The following is a 17500-nucleotide window of genomic DNA, read 5'->3' on the forward strand; positions in this document are numbered from 1 at the left end:
ACAATAAAGGACCATTTTGTTCCGTATCTTTATAAAAGCAAGTTCCCATGTTATCAAAAGGAACATATTTTTAGGAACAATAGTTCCCAAATCATCCATTAAGGACCAATTTGTTCCGCTTTAGCAATGAAGGACCATTTCTTTCCCAAGTAGTATGAACGCATGTTCCGATTTCATCAAAAAGAACACAAAAAAGAGGAACAATCTGTTCTCGCTTTTCAAGAGGGGACCGTTCCAGAACCAAGAAAAGGAACACCTTTGAAAAACAAAATGCGCTCAAAAACATCGTTAGTTAAAAAGAAAGAAGCTAGCCAAAAAGCGACTAAAAGATCACTTTGTGGAACATAATCGAATGCCGAAATTTTGCTGACGAAATACAACACTCAACTCAAAAAAGAAAACAAAATTGAAATTTGAGAAATGTGATAGATGATTGAAACCAAGGTTGTGATTGGTTGATTTAAACCAAACATTTTTATTGAATTGTCCGATAACAAGCTGTGCGCTAAAAACTTGGCAAGTGAATTAGTGGAAAATAAAAGTTTTTTAAACGAATCACAACCGAGGAGAGTGTAATTTTTATGATTAATCCAGAAATGCATAGAAAATTGACTTTGAGATCTCTTAAACTCTCTGTTGGCTTCTTTTGACAAAATCTCTTCTAACTGCATAAAGAACATCGGAAAGGACATCACATCAAATTGAAAATAGAAGCTTTGTTAGCTTTTCTTGTGAAGTTTTTACAACTCGATTTATATACATAGAAATTTCTCAGCCCTGAAATAGAACATGCTGTGAAGATGTGATCGGCATGCATTTTATTTCACAAATCATTATGTTGCCTTTATAGATCGACCAATACGCCAAAGTCTATTGAAAACTGCCCACTTTTTAGTCGGGCTTGTTATAAAGGCAATTGGAGGTATCCCTGCGCATGCGCAGTCGGTTTTTGTAGTGCACGATGCGTTCAAGTTTACATGATAACATTGAATTTTTCAAGTTCCATTGACTTTCTTGTGGATTGATTATTCAGTTTAAGGTTTTTTTTCTTCTTTTGCTTTCCTGCGGCAGACAGTTGCACCAACATCAAGTCGATTGGTAAACCAGTGATCCACAACGCAAGGGACTGGGTAGGAGCCTGGATGAAAGACCCGCTAGGAATCATGGGAACTGAGACTATCTTTGTGATGGACGGTTACCATGACAGAAGGGAGCTTGAAGAATACGAAAACATGAACATGTTAAAAGCAGGACTGGCGCGTAAGAAGTACACACTGCCTTACGACTGGGACGGAACAGGTGCTGTGGTGTATGGACCATATCTCTTCTCCAACAGGTAAACATCTAGACTGGCCTATTTGTTAACTTTGTCTGCGAAGTACGAGAATCAATTTAAACTTAGAAAAAATTCAGTGATGTAGAAAGAACGATGTTAACAAAAACACACGTTATTCATCTTTGCTTCGTTTTTGTGCTTAATCAACTGCAAAATGGTAAATCCCCGATCTTTCCTTGAAAATTTTGAAAACCAAAGGAAAAAACGTAGAAAACGTTTTCTGGCCTTTTTGAATTTAAAATGCGGCGTTTAGTCAAATCCAATCTGAAACCAGCCTGTGATCACCAGCACTGAAGTTATTATTTATATCAAACGTTAGTTGGGATATTATGTCGAGCGTTCGACGTGGTTCACTTTATTTTTATATTATGGCCTCCTCAACTGTGTACAACAGTAGCATCAACTGATAAACTATTCTGACACCGGAATCAAAGCAATTATTTTCCCCGTAGTATTACGGCAATTATATGTACTTAATGCAGCTGATCACGACTTGTCAAGCTTGTGTCGCTCTCCGTTTCATGTAACACCAAGCCAGCGAAATACACTTGCATATGTTTCTTCGAGCTTTGCGTCCATTCAAACACTTTTTTCACTTACGCTTTTTCGCGTCCAGGCGCGCTTGGGCCATAAATCAACGGGGGAAACTCGGTCCGTAACTTACAGTACGGGTCTCCAACTCGGTTAGCATAAGAGGTACCTCTTGCAAACTTTAAGGAACTGCCATAAAAGGAATGTTTAGAGGCTATTAGAAATTTAAAGCGAGAACAGTTAAAAAATACCCCTTAAGTTATATTGAGTATGTCTCACGAACGATTGTCCTAATCAAATAATAGAAGCAAAAAAAGAAAAGAAAAAAAAACAAGAATAATACCACCCTTATTACTATTTTCTAAATGACGTCGTTTGTCAAATACCCTATTTGAAACCTCTGTTAAAATACTTTGTCGGACCTATAAGAAATTATGGCGGTTAGTTTCAATGGTGTTGTGTCTGTGAAGAGTGAAACACGATTAATTTGGTCCAATTGAACCAAGTTTCAACCATCGTAACGAAAATTTGTGAGGTGACGTCTAGAGAATTAGACTTCGTTGTCGGCGCATAAAGACGATTCAACTCGCACGAATCGTGCTTAAAACAGTTGAAGATATAATAAAAACACTCACGATATAAGAATTTTATTTCAGTCATTGTTCTTTAGAAAAATGAATTTAAACGTTTTTCTTGAAAAGACGTGTTTCTGTGATACATGAACAACTGTTTTACAGTTAATTCATGATAGTAGAAAATTTTCATTGATCATAGCTGTTAAAGCTATAGTACAAACAGTTCCGTTACACGAAACAGATTAACTAGGGAAAGAACCCATTTTGCCTATTCTAGCAATTTGTCAATGTTTTAACTCTTTGTCTCCATTCAAACAATGGTGTTTTCTTTACTGGCATACTCCGCCTTATACTTTCCTTTAATATTCCAGAGAAAATTCCAACCAAATTGTGAAGTACAATCTGCGATCAGAGAGATTAGAGGCTCAAATAAGCGTGAGCAATTGCGCACCGAGAAGTAACCAATACCAGTCGGGTGGATACAATGGAATGGACCTGGCAGTTGATGAGCAGGGGTTGTGGGTGTTATGTGGAAATACCGGATCTAAAAGGTTGATGGCCCGTAAAATCAATATCGTGAAAAACACCATTACCCACTCTTTTTACCCTAATACAGGTATAAACTCCTTCTTTATGAAACCAGTATTGTGAGAATGCGTTAAAAGCTGCGGATTTAACATATAAGATCATGCTTTTTGATATTTGCTTTACGTGTCCACAAGTGGCTTTCTGGATCCGATGAGGAACGTGGGTTAATAAAGCACTTACTTAAATTCTCTGGTAGCAGAGGTATTCTTTGTGTGTTCGCTTGGCTGACGACACCCCGCCAACAGAGCCTTTAATATTTTAACTCGACGAGAAAGAAAGGACTCTGCAGAAATCATTTTGAGTCTTTGTTGAGTATGAGCAAACCGTTGCTTGGAGACAGTTTTAAACCCAGGCCAAGTCTCGATCGCACTTCTAGATGCCATATTGATATTCGTAGTGCATGAAGGCTCGATTGTGACCTTCGTCTTGTCAAAAATGTGATGCGCGCGCTGCCTAAACCGGTCAGTGACCGGAGTGATTAGCCCAGAAACTTGGGCTGCGGCAACTTAAAAGACTTGACACGATTTCTGCAGAGCCTCTCTTGCTCGCCCTCTGTTGAGTTTTAGAGAAGCTCTGCTCGAAGGGTTGGCTGGCAAGTGTGGGAAAAGAAACCTCTGCCATGGGTCGAAACTCTTTGTGATCCAACCGCCGTCCACTACCTTGGACGGCACTCTTCAAACCGCATGGCCCATGATATGTTTGCTGGCTTTGATTAAGCCCGCTGTGTCCCGTGCCCGTGTTTCATTTACAGTAATTCCACCATTGTAAGGTGAGCCCACACAACATGAATATCGCGTGAGGATTCGGTCGCTAAGAAACTGCCGCGCATGCTCAACACAGTGAGTTTCGACCCATGGCAGAGGTCGCTTTTCCCGCAGTCGTCAGCCGAGCGAACACAAAAAGAAAAGAGACTTTTGCTAGTAGGGAATTACTTTAAAGCACACGTGTCAAGAATCAGCTATTTCAGATAGTATTTTTGCGCGACTTTTCGTAATCGAGTAACTGCAAATTTAGCCTCCTTTAATTAAGCTGGGCTTTTTCTTTCGGCAATTTTTATCTTGATCAATGACATCACCAGAGTTTAAGAAGCGAGTGAGTATTATACGTTGTATCGCAAGACGGCCCTAAAACGATCCAACGAGGTTTTACAGTGTACTGTCGTGAGTTGGTGACACTGTATAGGGTCTATAAAGTAGCGAAATTTCACTAATACGTTTTCTCTTGTATATTTTAGAACCTATCACTTTGATGGGGAATGCTTTTGTTGCTTGTGGAGTGATCTACACCCTTGACAGCTACACCAGATCCACCTCAATCAACTTCGCGTACGACACGAAGACGGGAAGACAGTGGAACCCCAATATAAAGTTCACCAACCAGTATAGTCATAACTTCATGGTGGATTACAATCCAAGAGAGAAAGTGCTGTATGCTTGGGATGGCAGATATCAAGTCACTTATCCCATTACTTTTGGGGAACATTAAAGAGTAATCAACTGAGTCGATCTGTTGGTGATGGGAAAAATGTGTGCTGCTGAAACTAGAGACTCTAGATCTTTTCTTCGTTTCATAACAAATGAAAGATTGTAAACATCGCATATCTTATATATATTAAAATAGCTTTAAAATTGCCCTTTAGAAATTTTGTAGGCCGCACGATCATAAATCTGTGATGAATTTTCACTTACGTAATTGGTAACACTATACAGCTTCCCCACTGTACAAATTTCTTTGCGGACTTTTTACAAGGTTTGCTTTAACAAAAGACTATTCTAGGTAGTATTTTTTTTTCTTTGTAGCATGTGGGAGGTATTTATATCATACTTTTTGTGCAAAAATTTCAAAAGGTGTGGTGGTCATTTCAGGCTTGAAAACAAAATTTAAAAGGAGTAACTTCTAACTGCCTTAATTAAAATATTAATATATTTTTTTGTAGTTTTCCTTCTTTTTGTTGCCGTTGTTTTTTGGAGTAAATCCAAAACTGCTGAAAAATTGTTCGGCTCCTTTATCAGGTCTTTCTGCAAGTAACGGAAAGCATTGTATTTTTGGTCAATTGGGGTAACTCATTATTTGGAGTTGTTTTGTTTTCTGTCACTCGTTTTACGCAATCCCTGCTCCGGTACCTGCAGAAGGAAACTTTTTATTGCGCTTTCGCAACCACAGGGGAACCACAATCAACTTTAAAGCGCACGCAAGGAATAGAAGAAATTGAAATTATCATTGAAATAACATGTCTACAACTCTTTGGTATATCGTATTTATCATATGGCCCGTACGCCCCCGTGCGCCCTTTCATTATAAAACTTTTGGGAAAATGCCCGTATGAGGGCCGTACGCATTAGCGCGAGCAGGGCCATATATTGAGCGGCACACGAAAAAATGGCAGACCTATCTTACATTTCCAGGTTTATGTCATTTACCATTTTCTCCGCCCACTCTTGTTTGTACTATGCGTTTTAAACTTTAGAAAATTTCTTTCCGTTTTCTGAAACTGTTGTCGCAAAATGACTTTAAAGTTCCATGGATAACTTAGCAGTAAGGTCACCAACTCAAATCATGATTGTGATTTTTCTCTCTTTTAAAATCTCCTCGTTGATGTTTTGTTCTACTAGTTTTTGCAAAACAAATAAAAAGGAGCCATCACAAAAAAAGTTTTGGAAATGGTGTTTTTTTGTATTAGTAAAACAAGTACATCTCATGTGACTGTGTTAAATAAAAAACTGAAAATCATGAAATGTTTTGAAAACATAAACTTGAAATACTTAATACCGTTCTTGTTAAACTCTATGCTGAAATTTGATTCAGAAGTTCATAATATTCTGCTTGAGCATATAAGCTGTGTTCATATTTTGTTAAAGTAAAAGCCAAGCCCCCATAGTTGCCAAATATATTGTGCCTAAGCCTCTAACAATCTCAATTAAGGTCAAAATGTACCCGTTAACCTTTCTGATTGACGCTTCTCGATTGAATTACGATTTGTTGCTGGTAAAGATACATTACGAATAGTTCTGTGTTGTTCTCTATTCGAGCGCACTTAATATATTCTTACAAGGAAGGATTACGTTTTTGCAAACGTTGGCCGTGTAGCAGTTATATTTGAACAGACTTAACTGATTAGAGTGTAATGTGAAGTGCTAGGTTTCTACCCCATATGAACCATGGGAGCGTTAGCCCTACTAATGGAAATGGGTCCACACAAGGACAGGTGACAAATACACGCGGAAAATGTCCTACTTTTTCTCCTATATTTATGTCTTTGGTTTTTAAAAAAAAACTCAAAACACGTAAAAGAATTCATTCCCTCTCAACCCTTCCCGACGAAAAGCAGTAACAAACGAACGTGACGTTAACCGTTAGTCTGCAGGATTCGAATCGTACATCCAAAAGAGTATATTTTCTTTGGCTTATGTCCTGTGGCATCGCCTTATATATGGTCATAATTTATAAAACCCACCACACACTGTGTGACCTTTGCGCAGTTAGACTCCTGCATCAATTCTTCTCCACCTTTAGCTGGAGGGAAGAGGGGTTCTTTGGGTTGGTGGAAAAACGTCGATGAGCTTACTCGACGGAAGGACAAGGCAGTTGTAAGCTTAGATGATAAATTTCTAGAACAGCTAAGCAGGTTCTTTGGCGATTGATGCAAGGATTAGAGGTATATTAAACCTACACTGATGGAAGTACATGCATGTAACGCCTCCAATACCGCAGGTATCGACAATTCAGGTCTTAAATGCTCTATCTAAAATCAGAAAGACCTCCACTGGACCCAATGAAATACCTTTTTGGGTGTGGAAAGAGTATGCTGATATTTTAACACCTCCTGTTGAAGCCATTTGGAACCTGTCTTTGTCTACGCAACAATGGTCACGAAGCGAATGTTACGCCTTTCCCTATAGTCTATTTTCCGACCAACTGTGAGGACTTTAGAGGAATTAGTGTGACTCCGGTAAGAGCGCGAGCTTTTGAAAGGACGGTCTACAACATCATCCATAAGAGAGATATAGAATTTAGGCTGGGTGCCAACCAATTTGCCTATAGAACAGGTGGAAGCTGTACTAATGCCCTCATTAAGATGCAACACGAAATTGCTAAGTGCACTAGAGAATCCGTTCAACAAAGCAGTACGCCTATTCACCATGGACTTCTCCAAGGCTTTCGATAACGTTAATCATCATCTATTGGCCAAAAAACTAAAAGCAAGCCCACCGAGTCCACATATGGTTAACTGGTATATTAGTTTCCTGTCTGATAGGAAGCAAAGGCTGGTATACAACGGTATGGTGTTTGATTGGATGATGGTCAGTAAAGGAGCAACGAAAGGCAGTGTGAGTGGACCTCATCTCTTCAATTTGTTTTTGGATGATCTGGAAACCGACAGTAAGCTAGACGATGTATCGATGGTTAAGTTCGCAGACGATTCCACTATACTGGTTACCGTGAACGAAAGTTTGGACAACTCTGAGAGAGCGCTTACACTGTTTATGGATATGACCAACAATAATAGAGCGAAATGTAATAATTGATCAGTATACCCGGAAATGTTTAACATTAAGCAATATGATCGTGTAACTTTACCAGTTGTAACTTTCCAATCCATCTGTAAATTTTCCGTTAAGGCCAGATTATGCGAGGCTAACAAATGCCTGTTTGTAGTAAGGGGATTAAGGAAAAAAGACTATTGGCAGAAAGATCTTGACCTTCTTTTTGAATCGATTGTGCTCTCTAAATTGACCTATGGACTCTCGATTTTTGGTGCTAGCAAGGCTGACCTCGTTGTTATGGATTGCTTTCTAAAGAGATGCCACAAAAGACGCTATATCTGAGGCAATTTAAGTATTTATGATCTTTTGGAACAATCTGACAGAAATCTGTATGTTAAAATTAGAGAGGACGAACACCATCCGTTATATTCTATCTAACCGATTGTAAAGGACTTTTCTCAAAGGCTTCGAATAAAGAAATATTAGTTACCTTTTGTTAAAACTGAGCGTTTCAAAAGCTGTTCTGTAAATAGGCTATGCTTCAATTATAAATTAAGAATATGATGCTACTTTAATTGCAATTTTTAAATTACTTTATTTTTTATTACTTTTGTAACTTTCAATATGTATTTTAACGTTTGAATAATAATGATAATAATAATAATAATAATAATATTATTATTATTATTATTATTATTATCATTATTATTTACTTTCACTATCCTTAAATTGATGTTTCCATGTATCCAACTTGCTGATATCAGCAGACTTCCCGCCACGTCATCACTTTCTTCCATATTATTTGCTTACGTTAAAATGCCTAGGAAATAACAAATAACTAAAGCTTATTTGAAAGACTTTTTGAAGAAAAGAAAGATGGTCTTTCCTTTTTTGAAATATCTCCTATTGTTCCGGAGATATTAGAGTTTTTGTGTCTAAATTGATGATGCCATCATTGTTTCCAAAGGAAAAGAAATCACAAAATATAGAATAATCCTCAGGAATATTAAAGGGGTTCTCTTCAAACTTGGCCCCAGTAATGTACATCTGTTAGTGCATAAAATAACACCAGACTCATAGAAACAAAATTCTTATTCTCCAAAAACGTGCCCTCCGCCTGATGTACTTTGGAGACTACAAATCTCATGCTGTACCCTACTTTAATTCTTCCTTCTCGTTTTCTTCCACTCGATTTTCTGTACATAACATCAGTTGACATATCTAACAACTTATCGCCTCCTACTATTGCTAATTTATTTATTTCTAAAGCAAGCATTCATTTATATAAAAAATTCGGAATAGTTTACCTCGTGAAATCTGCCATCTAACCAAAAACAATTTTAAAATTAAAATCCACATCATCCTAATCCAAAGACTTTCAGAAGAAAATGACCATAATGATTTATCTGTCTTTGTGACAAAAATATATTAGTACTTTGGCTTTTCATATTTGCACTTGTATTAATTTGATTTTAGATGATATTTTCTTATTTTAGTTGACTGTATACTGTGTAGACTAGTTATTTGTATACCTGTTCGTTCTACAATGTATTGTTTGTAAAACACAATTGAATACCGTAGCTTTCTCTACTTGTTCTCTCTTTTATACACATGTAACCACTGCTCGCATCGACTAGCTATCGCTAACTGCGAGCAGCGCAGATTGAAAATGTATCACAATTCTACAATAAACGGAATAAACACCCACTGTCCAGTTGCCATGGCAACAGTTTGCTTCTATATCAGTTTTGTGAAAAAACAGATGTCTTCATCTTTTTGTCTCAACCAAACATCATTCACTGTCAATAAGATATGATTAGGAGACCTACTGCAACATGTGCTCTGTGTGTGTTTTGAGCAAATTGAGATATTTTATTTACAACCGAAAGAGACTGGAACCAAAGGTGTCGCCATGGTTACGTCGTTCTCGGCACCATCTTGCACCTTACTTATGCCATGTTTGAATAATGTTAATAGAAATATTCTTAATTTTTGTGATCCATCTTCCGGTGCAACCTTTGATGACGTCATTAATTTGCTAATTTGCATACCACAAAAACTCAGATATCTCTGAAAAGAAAACAGATACGTCAAAATGGAAAACGCCATACATCATTATTTTGTAAGGCGTTTCCTACTATATACTCAAAAAAATATCGCGTTTCTGATTGACCAATAACGAATACCTAAATAGGTTATGGAGCAAAAAGAGGTTATGGAGTCCAATACGAAGGTTGCAGTGTTAACAAATCGAAAGTGGTTCAGCGTTGTCTGTACTCTTATCGACAACGATATTCGTCATCATGGTTGACAAAATGTTGTGGACTCACAAGACGCAGCCGAGTGAGTCCTAAAAATAACCATAAACATCACTTCCGGTTTGGTGTCGGCCAAACGTCAGCGCAAAGGGATATTCTCTCATATTTCAGTGCTTCCTCTGCATCTATATATTTTGGTCGTCATTCGTTTTTAACCTTCTTTAAGGTACTTTAATTCCTTCGAAATAGTTTATTCCTTTTCGAGGGAAGTATACAACAAACTTTGGAAGAAGATTTTATAAAAGATTGGAAGGCAAACATTGCTAGTTGCAAATTTTTCGTCAAAAAAGAAAAGTGAACTGAGAGGTCGATCTTGGCTTTGCCCTCAGTCATTAGTAAATTAAACGAAGTGCATTAGTGTAACGGGATGTTTTGCAGTTTTCACTTACTCCGTGTCTCTTATTTTAATCTCCTTTGAATCCCTTAAGGGAGCCGGTTTATTCCTCATTGGACATCCTCAAGGAAAGTGATTAGCAAACTTTTGAAAGCTTAAGAGTTAATAAAAGATGGAAAAAAATCATCATCATTTTCTTTATTTCGTCAAAAAGAAAAGTGAAACTGGAAGGTTGATCTTGGCTTCACTTCGACTTGTGACACGTACTGCTTGGCTCAGGAGCGCATCAGTTAACTGATTGGCGTTAGGCATCCATCAGTGTAACGGGATGTTTTGCAGTTTTACTTCCTCTGCGTCAGTTTCTATTTTTATCTCCTTGAAGTCCTTTCAGGGAGTTTATTCCTTATGGAACTGACGTCCTCAAGGAAAGTGATCAGTTAACAAACTTTTGAAAGCTCTTAGTTAATCAAAAAATCGAAAAATCATCATGCTGCTCTTCATTTCATTTACCGGGGTTAACGTTTGACCTCTACATCCTGACAATATTGCGAGAATACACCATTTCGGCAATCTTAGCCATCGTAGACTAGCAGTATAGCGGGACAGGTCTCCCAGTATAGCTCAGCGGTAGAACAACGGAGCTAGCAAAGAGGGAGGTGTTTAGTTCGACTCCTGCAAAGGAGAAATCAGATTCTGCCCGCGTCAACAGTCATAAGAGATCATTTCCTTTAATCCCCACCCCCCCTCCCCCGCTCCCGAGAGAAATGCCCTAAAACGCATGCTGCACTTGCAGCATATTCAGTTTGAAAATCGTTAAAACTGTATTCTTTCCGGTGTCCTCTCCGTTGCACCTCTTTATATCCGGGAACCGCGTGCCAAGTCGTCATTATCACTCTCGTTATGTTATGTTGCCTGCGTAAAGAGAAAATTGAAATTGGCTATGAAGTACTATCAGTAGAGTTGCACTGACTTCCTGCTTGGCTTCGGACAAGCATCAAAGTAAAAGGACATTCTGCAATTTCTACTTCCTCTGCAGCTGTTTTCTGATGCCATTCCTTTTAACGTTCTTCGAAAGCCCTTTTTTTCCCCTTACTGAACCCCTTAAAGGGGTTTTGGAAATAGAGTTTATGAAAGACCGGAAAGTACACTTAATTTTCTGTTAAAGAGAAACGGTGATTCAGAAACTGGGAGATCGATCTTGGCTTTGACCTTAGTCCGGCGGGCCCGGTCCCGGCCCCGGCCCCGGCCCCGGCCCCGGCCCCGGCCCCGGCCCCTGCCCCACGTTTTGGCTATATTTGATCTTTGTCATCGCTGTTTGTGTGTTATTTCTGACCAAACTTGGATCTATGGCTGTGATAAACCAATCAATTCAGGGCGTCGATGCTCCTGCGAAATTATTTTTTTAAGCCTTGGTTACAGACTGCTGCGGTGTTTTTTTATTATCATTTCAGAGGAAGAAATAACTATTGAAGAGAGCATAATGTTGTTGGTCATTACTTTGTCCTGTTCTTTACTTTGTTAGATGCACAGGATGATTATTGATAAGAAGCAGGACTTGGCCAAAGCAGACAACAGTGTTGGCATTCTCCAAAGAGGTTTGTTTTACCTTCTACAGGCACTTGAAAGAATTTTTTTTCCGTCAAGGTTCTCGATGAATTCAACATAGCGTGTACTTTATTCCAAGAAACTACTTTCTGATTATGCGGGGTGTGGAGTGTGGAAAATGCGGGGTGTGTGGAAAACGCGAAGGGTGTGGAAAACGTTAAGTGTGTGGAGAATGCGGAGTGTGTTGAAAATGAGTGAAAAAAGTATTAAATGTTTACTTTTTAACGATTTAGTGACAGAAATATAAAAAAATTGCACAATTCCTATCCTATCAATTCCTATCAAGAAAATCTTGATGTTGTCTGTTTAATGTTTCCTTTGAATACGAAGCCTTGATTAATTGATTGATTGATTGTTTGCATGATTGATTGATTGATTGAGTGGGCTTCTGTTATCATCTGTAAGCAACTTTTGATGTAAAAACAAAAGAACAAAACTCATTGTGACGGGCGGTCGCTTTTTAATCAAAGAATTATATGTTACAAATAGCCATTTATTAATTCCGTGGCATTAGTATCAGTGTTGCAATCGCTCAATTGATAGGATAGGAATTGTGGAATTTTTTAAGAATATCATTGTCACTAAATCGTCAAACAGTAAACATTTAATACTCTTTGTACTCATTTTCCACATACTACGCATTTGCCACACACCCCGCGTTTTCCACACTCCGCATTCCGCACCCCACATAGTCCATCCAACCTTTCCGATATGTTCTCATGATCAGTCACTTTACTGTTCTGAAAGCAAATACGTTACTTGCTGTTTGTTCATGTTTGTTCTGGTTTAATCACCCCGCGAAAACTGAGTTTGCGCCGCCATCTTGCTGGGGTCACTTCCACGCTTAATTGACGCTAAAGCTTTAATTTTTAGTGGGACAATGATCTAATTTAACGTTTTTCTTTTCCTTTCTTTTGCTTTCCTGCAGACCGTTGCAGCAACATCAAGTCGATTGGTAAACCTGTGATCCACAACACAAGGGATTCTCATGGAGCATGGATGAAAGACCCGCTAGGGATCATGGGAGCTGAGACTATATTTGTCATGCAAGGTTTTCATGACAGGTACCTTGAAGAATATAAAAACATGGACAAATTTAAAGAAGGAATGGTGCGTAAGAAGTACACACTGCCGCATTACTGGGATGGAACAGGTGCTGTGGTATATGGACAATATCTCTACTACAACAGGTAAACAACTAGATTAGCCCGTTTGTATCAGTAATGTTTTCTCTTATTCCAAGATTAACTGAGCCTGTTATCTTTTAAAATGTTGTCTTTGGCTGCAAAGTAAACAAATTGCATTTGTTTAAAGTGGCTCAAACCAGTTTCAACACTTTCAAGAGACCTTATTGTTAAAAGGATTGACAGTACAATACTTTATTACGTGACAGCAATGTTATGGTACCATATAAAACACCAATTATTTCTAAACGCAATGGAGTCAATTTTGTGACGTAAAAAGTTACCATGGCAACAGGAAAGGATTGAAAAAACACCCTATATTTTGGCTTTAGTTGCTCATATCTGAAAAACGAACCGGGTGACCCCAATCTATTATTGCACAGAAGTAATCAGCAGGCCAAGGTGAAACTCTCTGCAAAGTTTTAAAAAAGTCTGTGCAGCGGATTCAGAGCCACCTTAAATTTTCCATTATTTAAGATAGCTCTAAATCCACTCCACATAACCTTTTTAACTTTGCAGAAAGTTTCATTCTGGCATGTTGATTACATTTCACCGAGTTCGTTTTTGAGATATGAGCAACTAAAGCCGAAACATGGGGTGCTTTTGCAGGGCTTTTCTGTTGCCACGGTAACTTTGTACGTCACAAAAACGACCAAATCTTTTTCAGCCATAATTGGTGTTTGATATGGTACTATAACATTGTTGTTAAGTGATAAAGTCCTGCACTGTCAATCCTTGTAATAAGAACGTTTCTTTCAAGTGTTGTAACTGGTTTTTGAGCCACCTTAAACTGAGGAAACGAAATTAATGGTGCAGAAAAAACATCACACTTATCACGCCAATTATCTTTGCCATCTTGTTTCGTTTTGCCTCTCCAGATGATGATATAGTGTCCTTTGAATATATCTGAGAGGTGAGCGAACAAACGTGTTAAATCAGCTGAATTATAAAATGGCAAATCTCTTGATCTTTCCCTAAATATATATTTTGAAAGTTTTCTAACCTATTTTAAGGACGGTGCCTACTAATTAACAATATTTTAGCCCCGGTGATTATGCAGGAAATGTAGATCTTAACAAATGTTATTGAAATCCAAAAAGAAAACTGGGGGTAACCACGCATTTTTCAAAGATAATTCATGAATAATATTTGTAAAAAGTTTTAAAATACAAAGCAATGTATGGCGTTCTTTCTCAAATTGAAGATTAATTATCTCTGAAAAATGCATGGTTACCCCCAATTTTCTTTTTGGATACCAAGAGTACTTACTAAGATCTACTTTCTCCGGATAGTTTTAAACCGCGCAAAAGTATCCCTGTATTAGTAAGCATCGCCGATAGGAAATCCGAGTATCTGGAGATGCGCAGAACGTATGCGCAATAACAATAGTAGGCACCGTCCTTAATTTGAAATGCGGCCTGGGATAACCTAACCTGCGATCAAGCGTACTTTTCTTGAGACAGGGCGCTAAAAAGTACGCCTGATACAATTTCTTAACGAGTCGTCTGCCGCCCACCTGTCAAGAGTGATGTTATCATGTGTCATGCTATAAATGTGAGCCAATCAGATTTTACCGGAAATTACCTGCACGCTGCGATTCAAGTAAAGATGCGACAAAAACAAAATAGCACTCTGGCTTTGATTTCTGCAATCAAAGCTATTTCTGCAAATCCTGCTTGACAGTTGGTGCAGTTTCTCTGTTCAAACCATCAAGGAACAAAGAATTTCGAGATAAAATGGCAGAAAAAGCCCGAATTCTTCATGTCATCATCAGGCGCAATAAACAGTACAATAAACTTTATTTAAACTCGAATATTTGAGATGCGAATAAAAGATGCTATAAAAATAGATATGAGGAAAATGGACTTTGAGACATTCTAGTTTTTCAGCAGCAGCTACTCAGCTATCATTTTGTTAGAAGTGTGTTCAGATTGTTCAGCGATTCCGTAAACAGTGTCGAATTTCTCTGTCAAGCTCGGCAGATTCCCCGAATGTGGCTGCCCTAAAGTTCTATTCGGTTCTTTTTGGATTCACAACTTGTTGCTTCCGAATATATTCCAAAGGACTTGCCACAACTACAAACGTTTTCGAGTTTATGGAAGAAGAACGATGCATTTTCTTCTAGAATGTTCGGGCCTGTATTAATAACACTATTGCGAAATCCCGTAGGAAGTAAAACTGTAATGTCTTCTTTTGCTCAAACCATTCTTCGGATGCATTCTCTCCGCTCTTCCTTTAAAGGTTTTTGAAAAAAATCTGAAGTCGAAGCAACAGCAGCTGTAAACAGAGCCTAAACATCACTTGTGTTGAAATCCTTCTTGGCGGCCATAATTTCATCAGCTGTTAACCGATTTACAAGAAGTATGATTTGCAATTCTGTAACCAATCGGAGAGAGGCTCCAAAAGCTCTATTGTTTTTCGACCAATCAGAGTAAAGTCCAGATTCTGGACTACGAGCAGACGACTCGTTAAGAAATTGTATCAGGCGTACCTTTTCCCACCATGTCTAAGGAAAAGTACGCCTGATCGCAGGTTAGGGATAACCAGCTGAAAGGTACTGAAGTTGTTAAATACATTGTATTTCAAACTTCTGTTGGGTTATTCTCACAAGTCTCTACCGAGAAGAAAGACTTGTGAGGAGAAAGACGACATGAATGGAGCTTAAAAGTTACGGAATAATAATTGTTGTTTAGAGAAATGAATTTAAACATTTTTCCTGAACTGAAGGCGTGTGGCTATGAAGGATACACCTGTGTTAAACTTAATTAATAAGAAGTTCATTGATCATAGGTTTTAAATAAAGCTTTAGTACAAACAGTGCCGTTCCACGAAACAGCCTTTACTTAGATGAAATAGACGCTTTGTAAGGGTACACTGGGTTGCTTAAGAAAACAGAAAGGACTGGGTTGGGTGGTTCAGCGTTCCAGGCAGTTTCAAGTCGGGAGTCATCAAGATCATTTAAGGAATTACCCAGAAGTCGTAACAGCCGAGGCCCTTTGGCTCACACGTTTATACGACGAGTCGATAGATACAGATACAGATAGATAGAGATACAAATAGACAGATACAGCTGAGAGCCACTTGAGTCATTTGCGGATCAGATAAAAAATATAAGGAGAGACGTAAGGTCCTGAAATGGCCTTCGCTTGAGTTACGAATGAAGTTTATCTGCTTAGTGCAGATGTACAAGGTTATTTTCGGACACTGTGACATAGATCCTCATAAGCTTAGTAGCGAAAACGCGTCGGAACCATAATTTTAAGATACGACCTAAGAAGACACGTACAAATTACTTTAAAATTTTCATTTTTTTAATCGCTACATAACAGACTGGAATAGTATTCCATCAAACGTTTTGCATGCTCCTACATTAAGCAGTTTTATAAGTCCTATCTATTAGATCACTTTTGTCAATTTTAAATCAGGTGTAACTCGTGAGTGACAAGTATGTAATTTAATTATTTAAATTTTATCTCATAAATTTTAGTGTCAATCTTAGTACCGTAAAGACTCGTGTATAACCCGCACCCCCAACTTTCAAGCATGATTTTGGAAAAAATAAGAGCTCCATCTAATGTTGTGTATTTGCAGCGACATTAATAGGTTAATCAACTCCGAAAATGCCTATTGAAAGCTGCTTTTTAATCATTCTCCCTATTCCCAGTGAGTGATAACAGTTGTCTTTATTGCTAAAGCCCACAGTTAAAATGAAAACGATAGAATTTGCGCGAAAAAAGCGCAGGAAAACGATGCGAAACGTTTGCTTGGTAACCACGCAGGCATTTAACGAGAGAAGTACGGACATGGAAACGTTTGCAATTTAATGCAGTTTAATTAGGCTAGTTTTGGGCCGCATTTAAACTTTACTTTTTAATTTTTAGAATGCTTAATATTGGAGAACATTCTTTGTATGGGAATTTAGTTTCCCCCAATTATTCTCCAGTCATGCACTTTTTGTATCTTCCGTAATTTTTTTACTTGTATTAGCGTGACAAAGTATTATTAAACTATTAAACTTAACTATTAAACAGATTTTTTTCTGAGGGTTAAAAACCTGGCTACCAGCCTATTAATCATTTGTCACAAAGGAAAAATTCCTGCCCTCTTTAGAAAAAACAGGCACGCATTGCGTACGTGTGGTAGTGCAGTAACTGGATGGGTGACCTAAAAAATATACCACTTTGTAACAGAAGCATAGGACCGAAAATTATATTTTAACGCTCAAAAATGCGAACTAAGCAAAACAAATATTGCTGTAAAAGTAAGTAAATATTGATACACAGTCTTTAGGAAGGGCAGAAGAAAGTTTTCAGGACGGTCGATCGAGAATAAAATATTTTGCCATCAGCAACAAAATTTACGACATGAAAACATTAATTTTGAACCTCGAATAACAAAATGGGAGATTTTTGCTACGTTCAAATTTGTTATTATACTTTTGGCTGCACAAGTAAATCGCAAAATCAAAAGTGACATCGAATTCAGCGGGCGCCGTGATCAAGTTACCGCGGCGTGTTTACTCGCGAAACAGTGAAGCATCTGTGT

At 38.0% G+C, this 17500-nt stretch overlaps 2 protein-coding genes across 2 annotated transcripts in view; both read left to right on the forward strand.

The window, feature by feature from the left end:
* Positions 1 to 4660, forward strand: part of LOC138053352 (noelin-like) — a 13844-nt gene extending 9184 nt beyond the window's left edge. The window contains exons 5-7 of the mRNA XM_068900001.1: positions 1072 to 1336; positions 2814 to 3058; positions 4265 to 4660. Of these exons, the coding sequence (XP_068756102.1) occupies positions 1072 to 1336; positions 2814 to 3058; positions 4265 to 4515 (761 nt within the window). The 3' untranslated portion in view covers positions 4516 to 4660. The remainder of the gene's footprint in view (positions 1 to 1071; positions 1337 to 2813; positions 3059 to 4264) is intronic.
* A 7037-nt stretch (positions 4661 to 11697) lies between these two features.
* Positions 11698 to 17500, forward strand: part of LOC138050799 (olfactomedin-like protein 2B) — an 8806-nt gene continuing 3003 nt past the window's right edge. Inside the window, exons 1-2 of the mRNA XM_068897086.1 lie at positions 11698 to 11761; positions 12700 to 12961. Coding sequence (XP_068753187.1) covers positions 11698 to 11761; positions 12700 to 12961 — 326 coding nt within the window. The remainder of the gene's footprint in view (positions 11762 to 12699; positions 12962 to 17500) is intronic.

This window comes from Montipora capricornis, chromosome 6, assembly GCF_036669925.1.
Source record: "Montipora capricornis isolate CH-2021 chromosome 6, ASM3666992v2, whole genome shotgun sequence".
NCBI lineage: Eukaryota > Metazoa > Cnidaria > Anthozoa > Scleractinia > Acroporidae > Montipora > Montipora capricornis.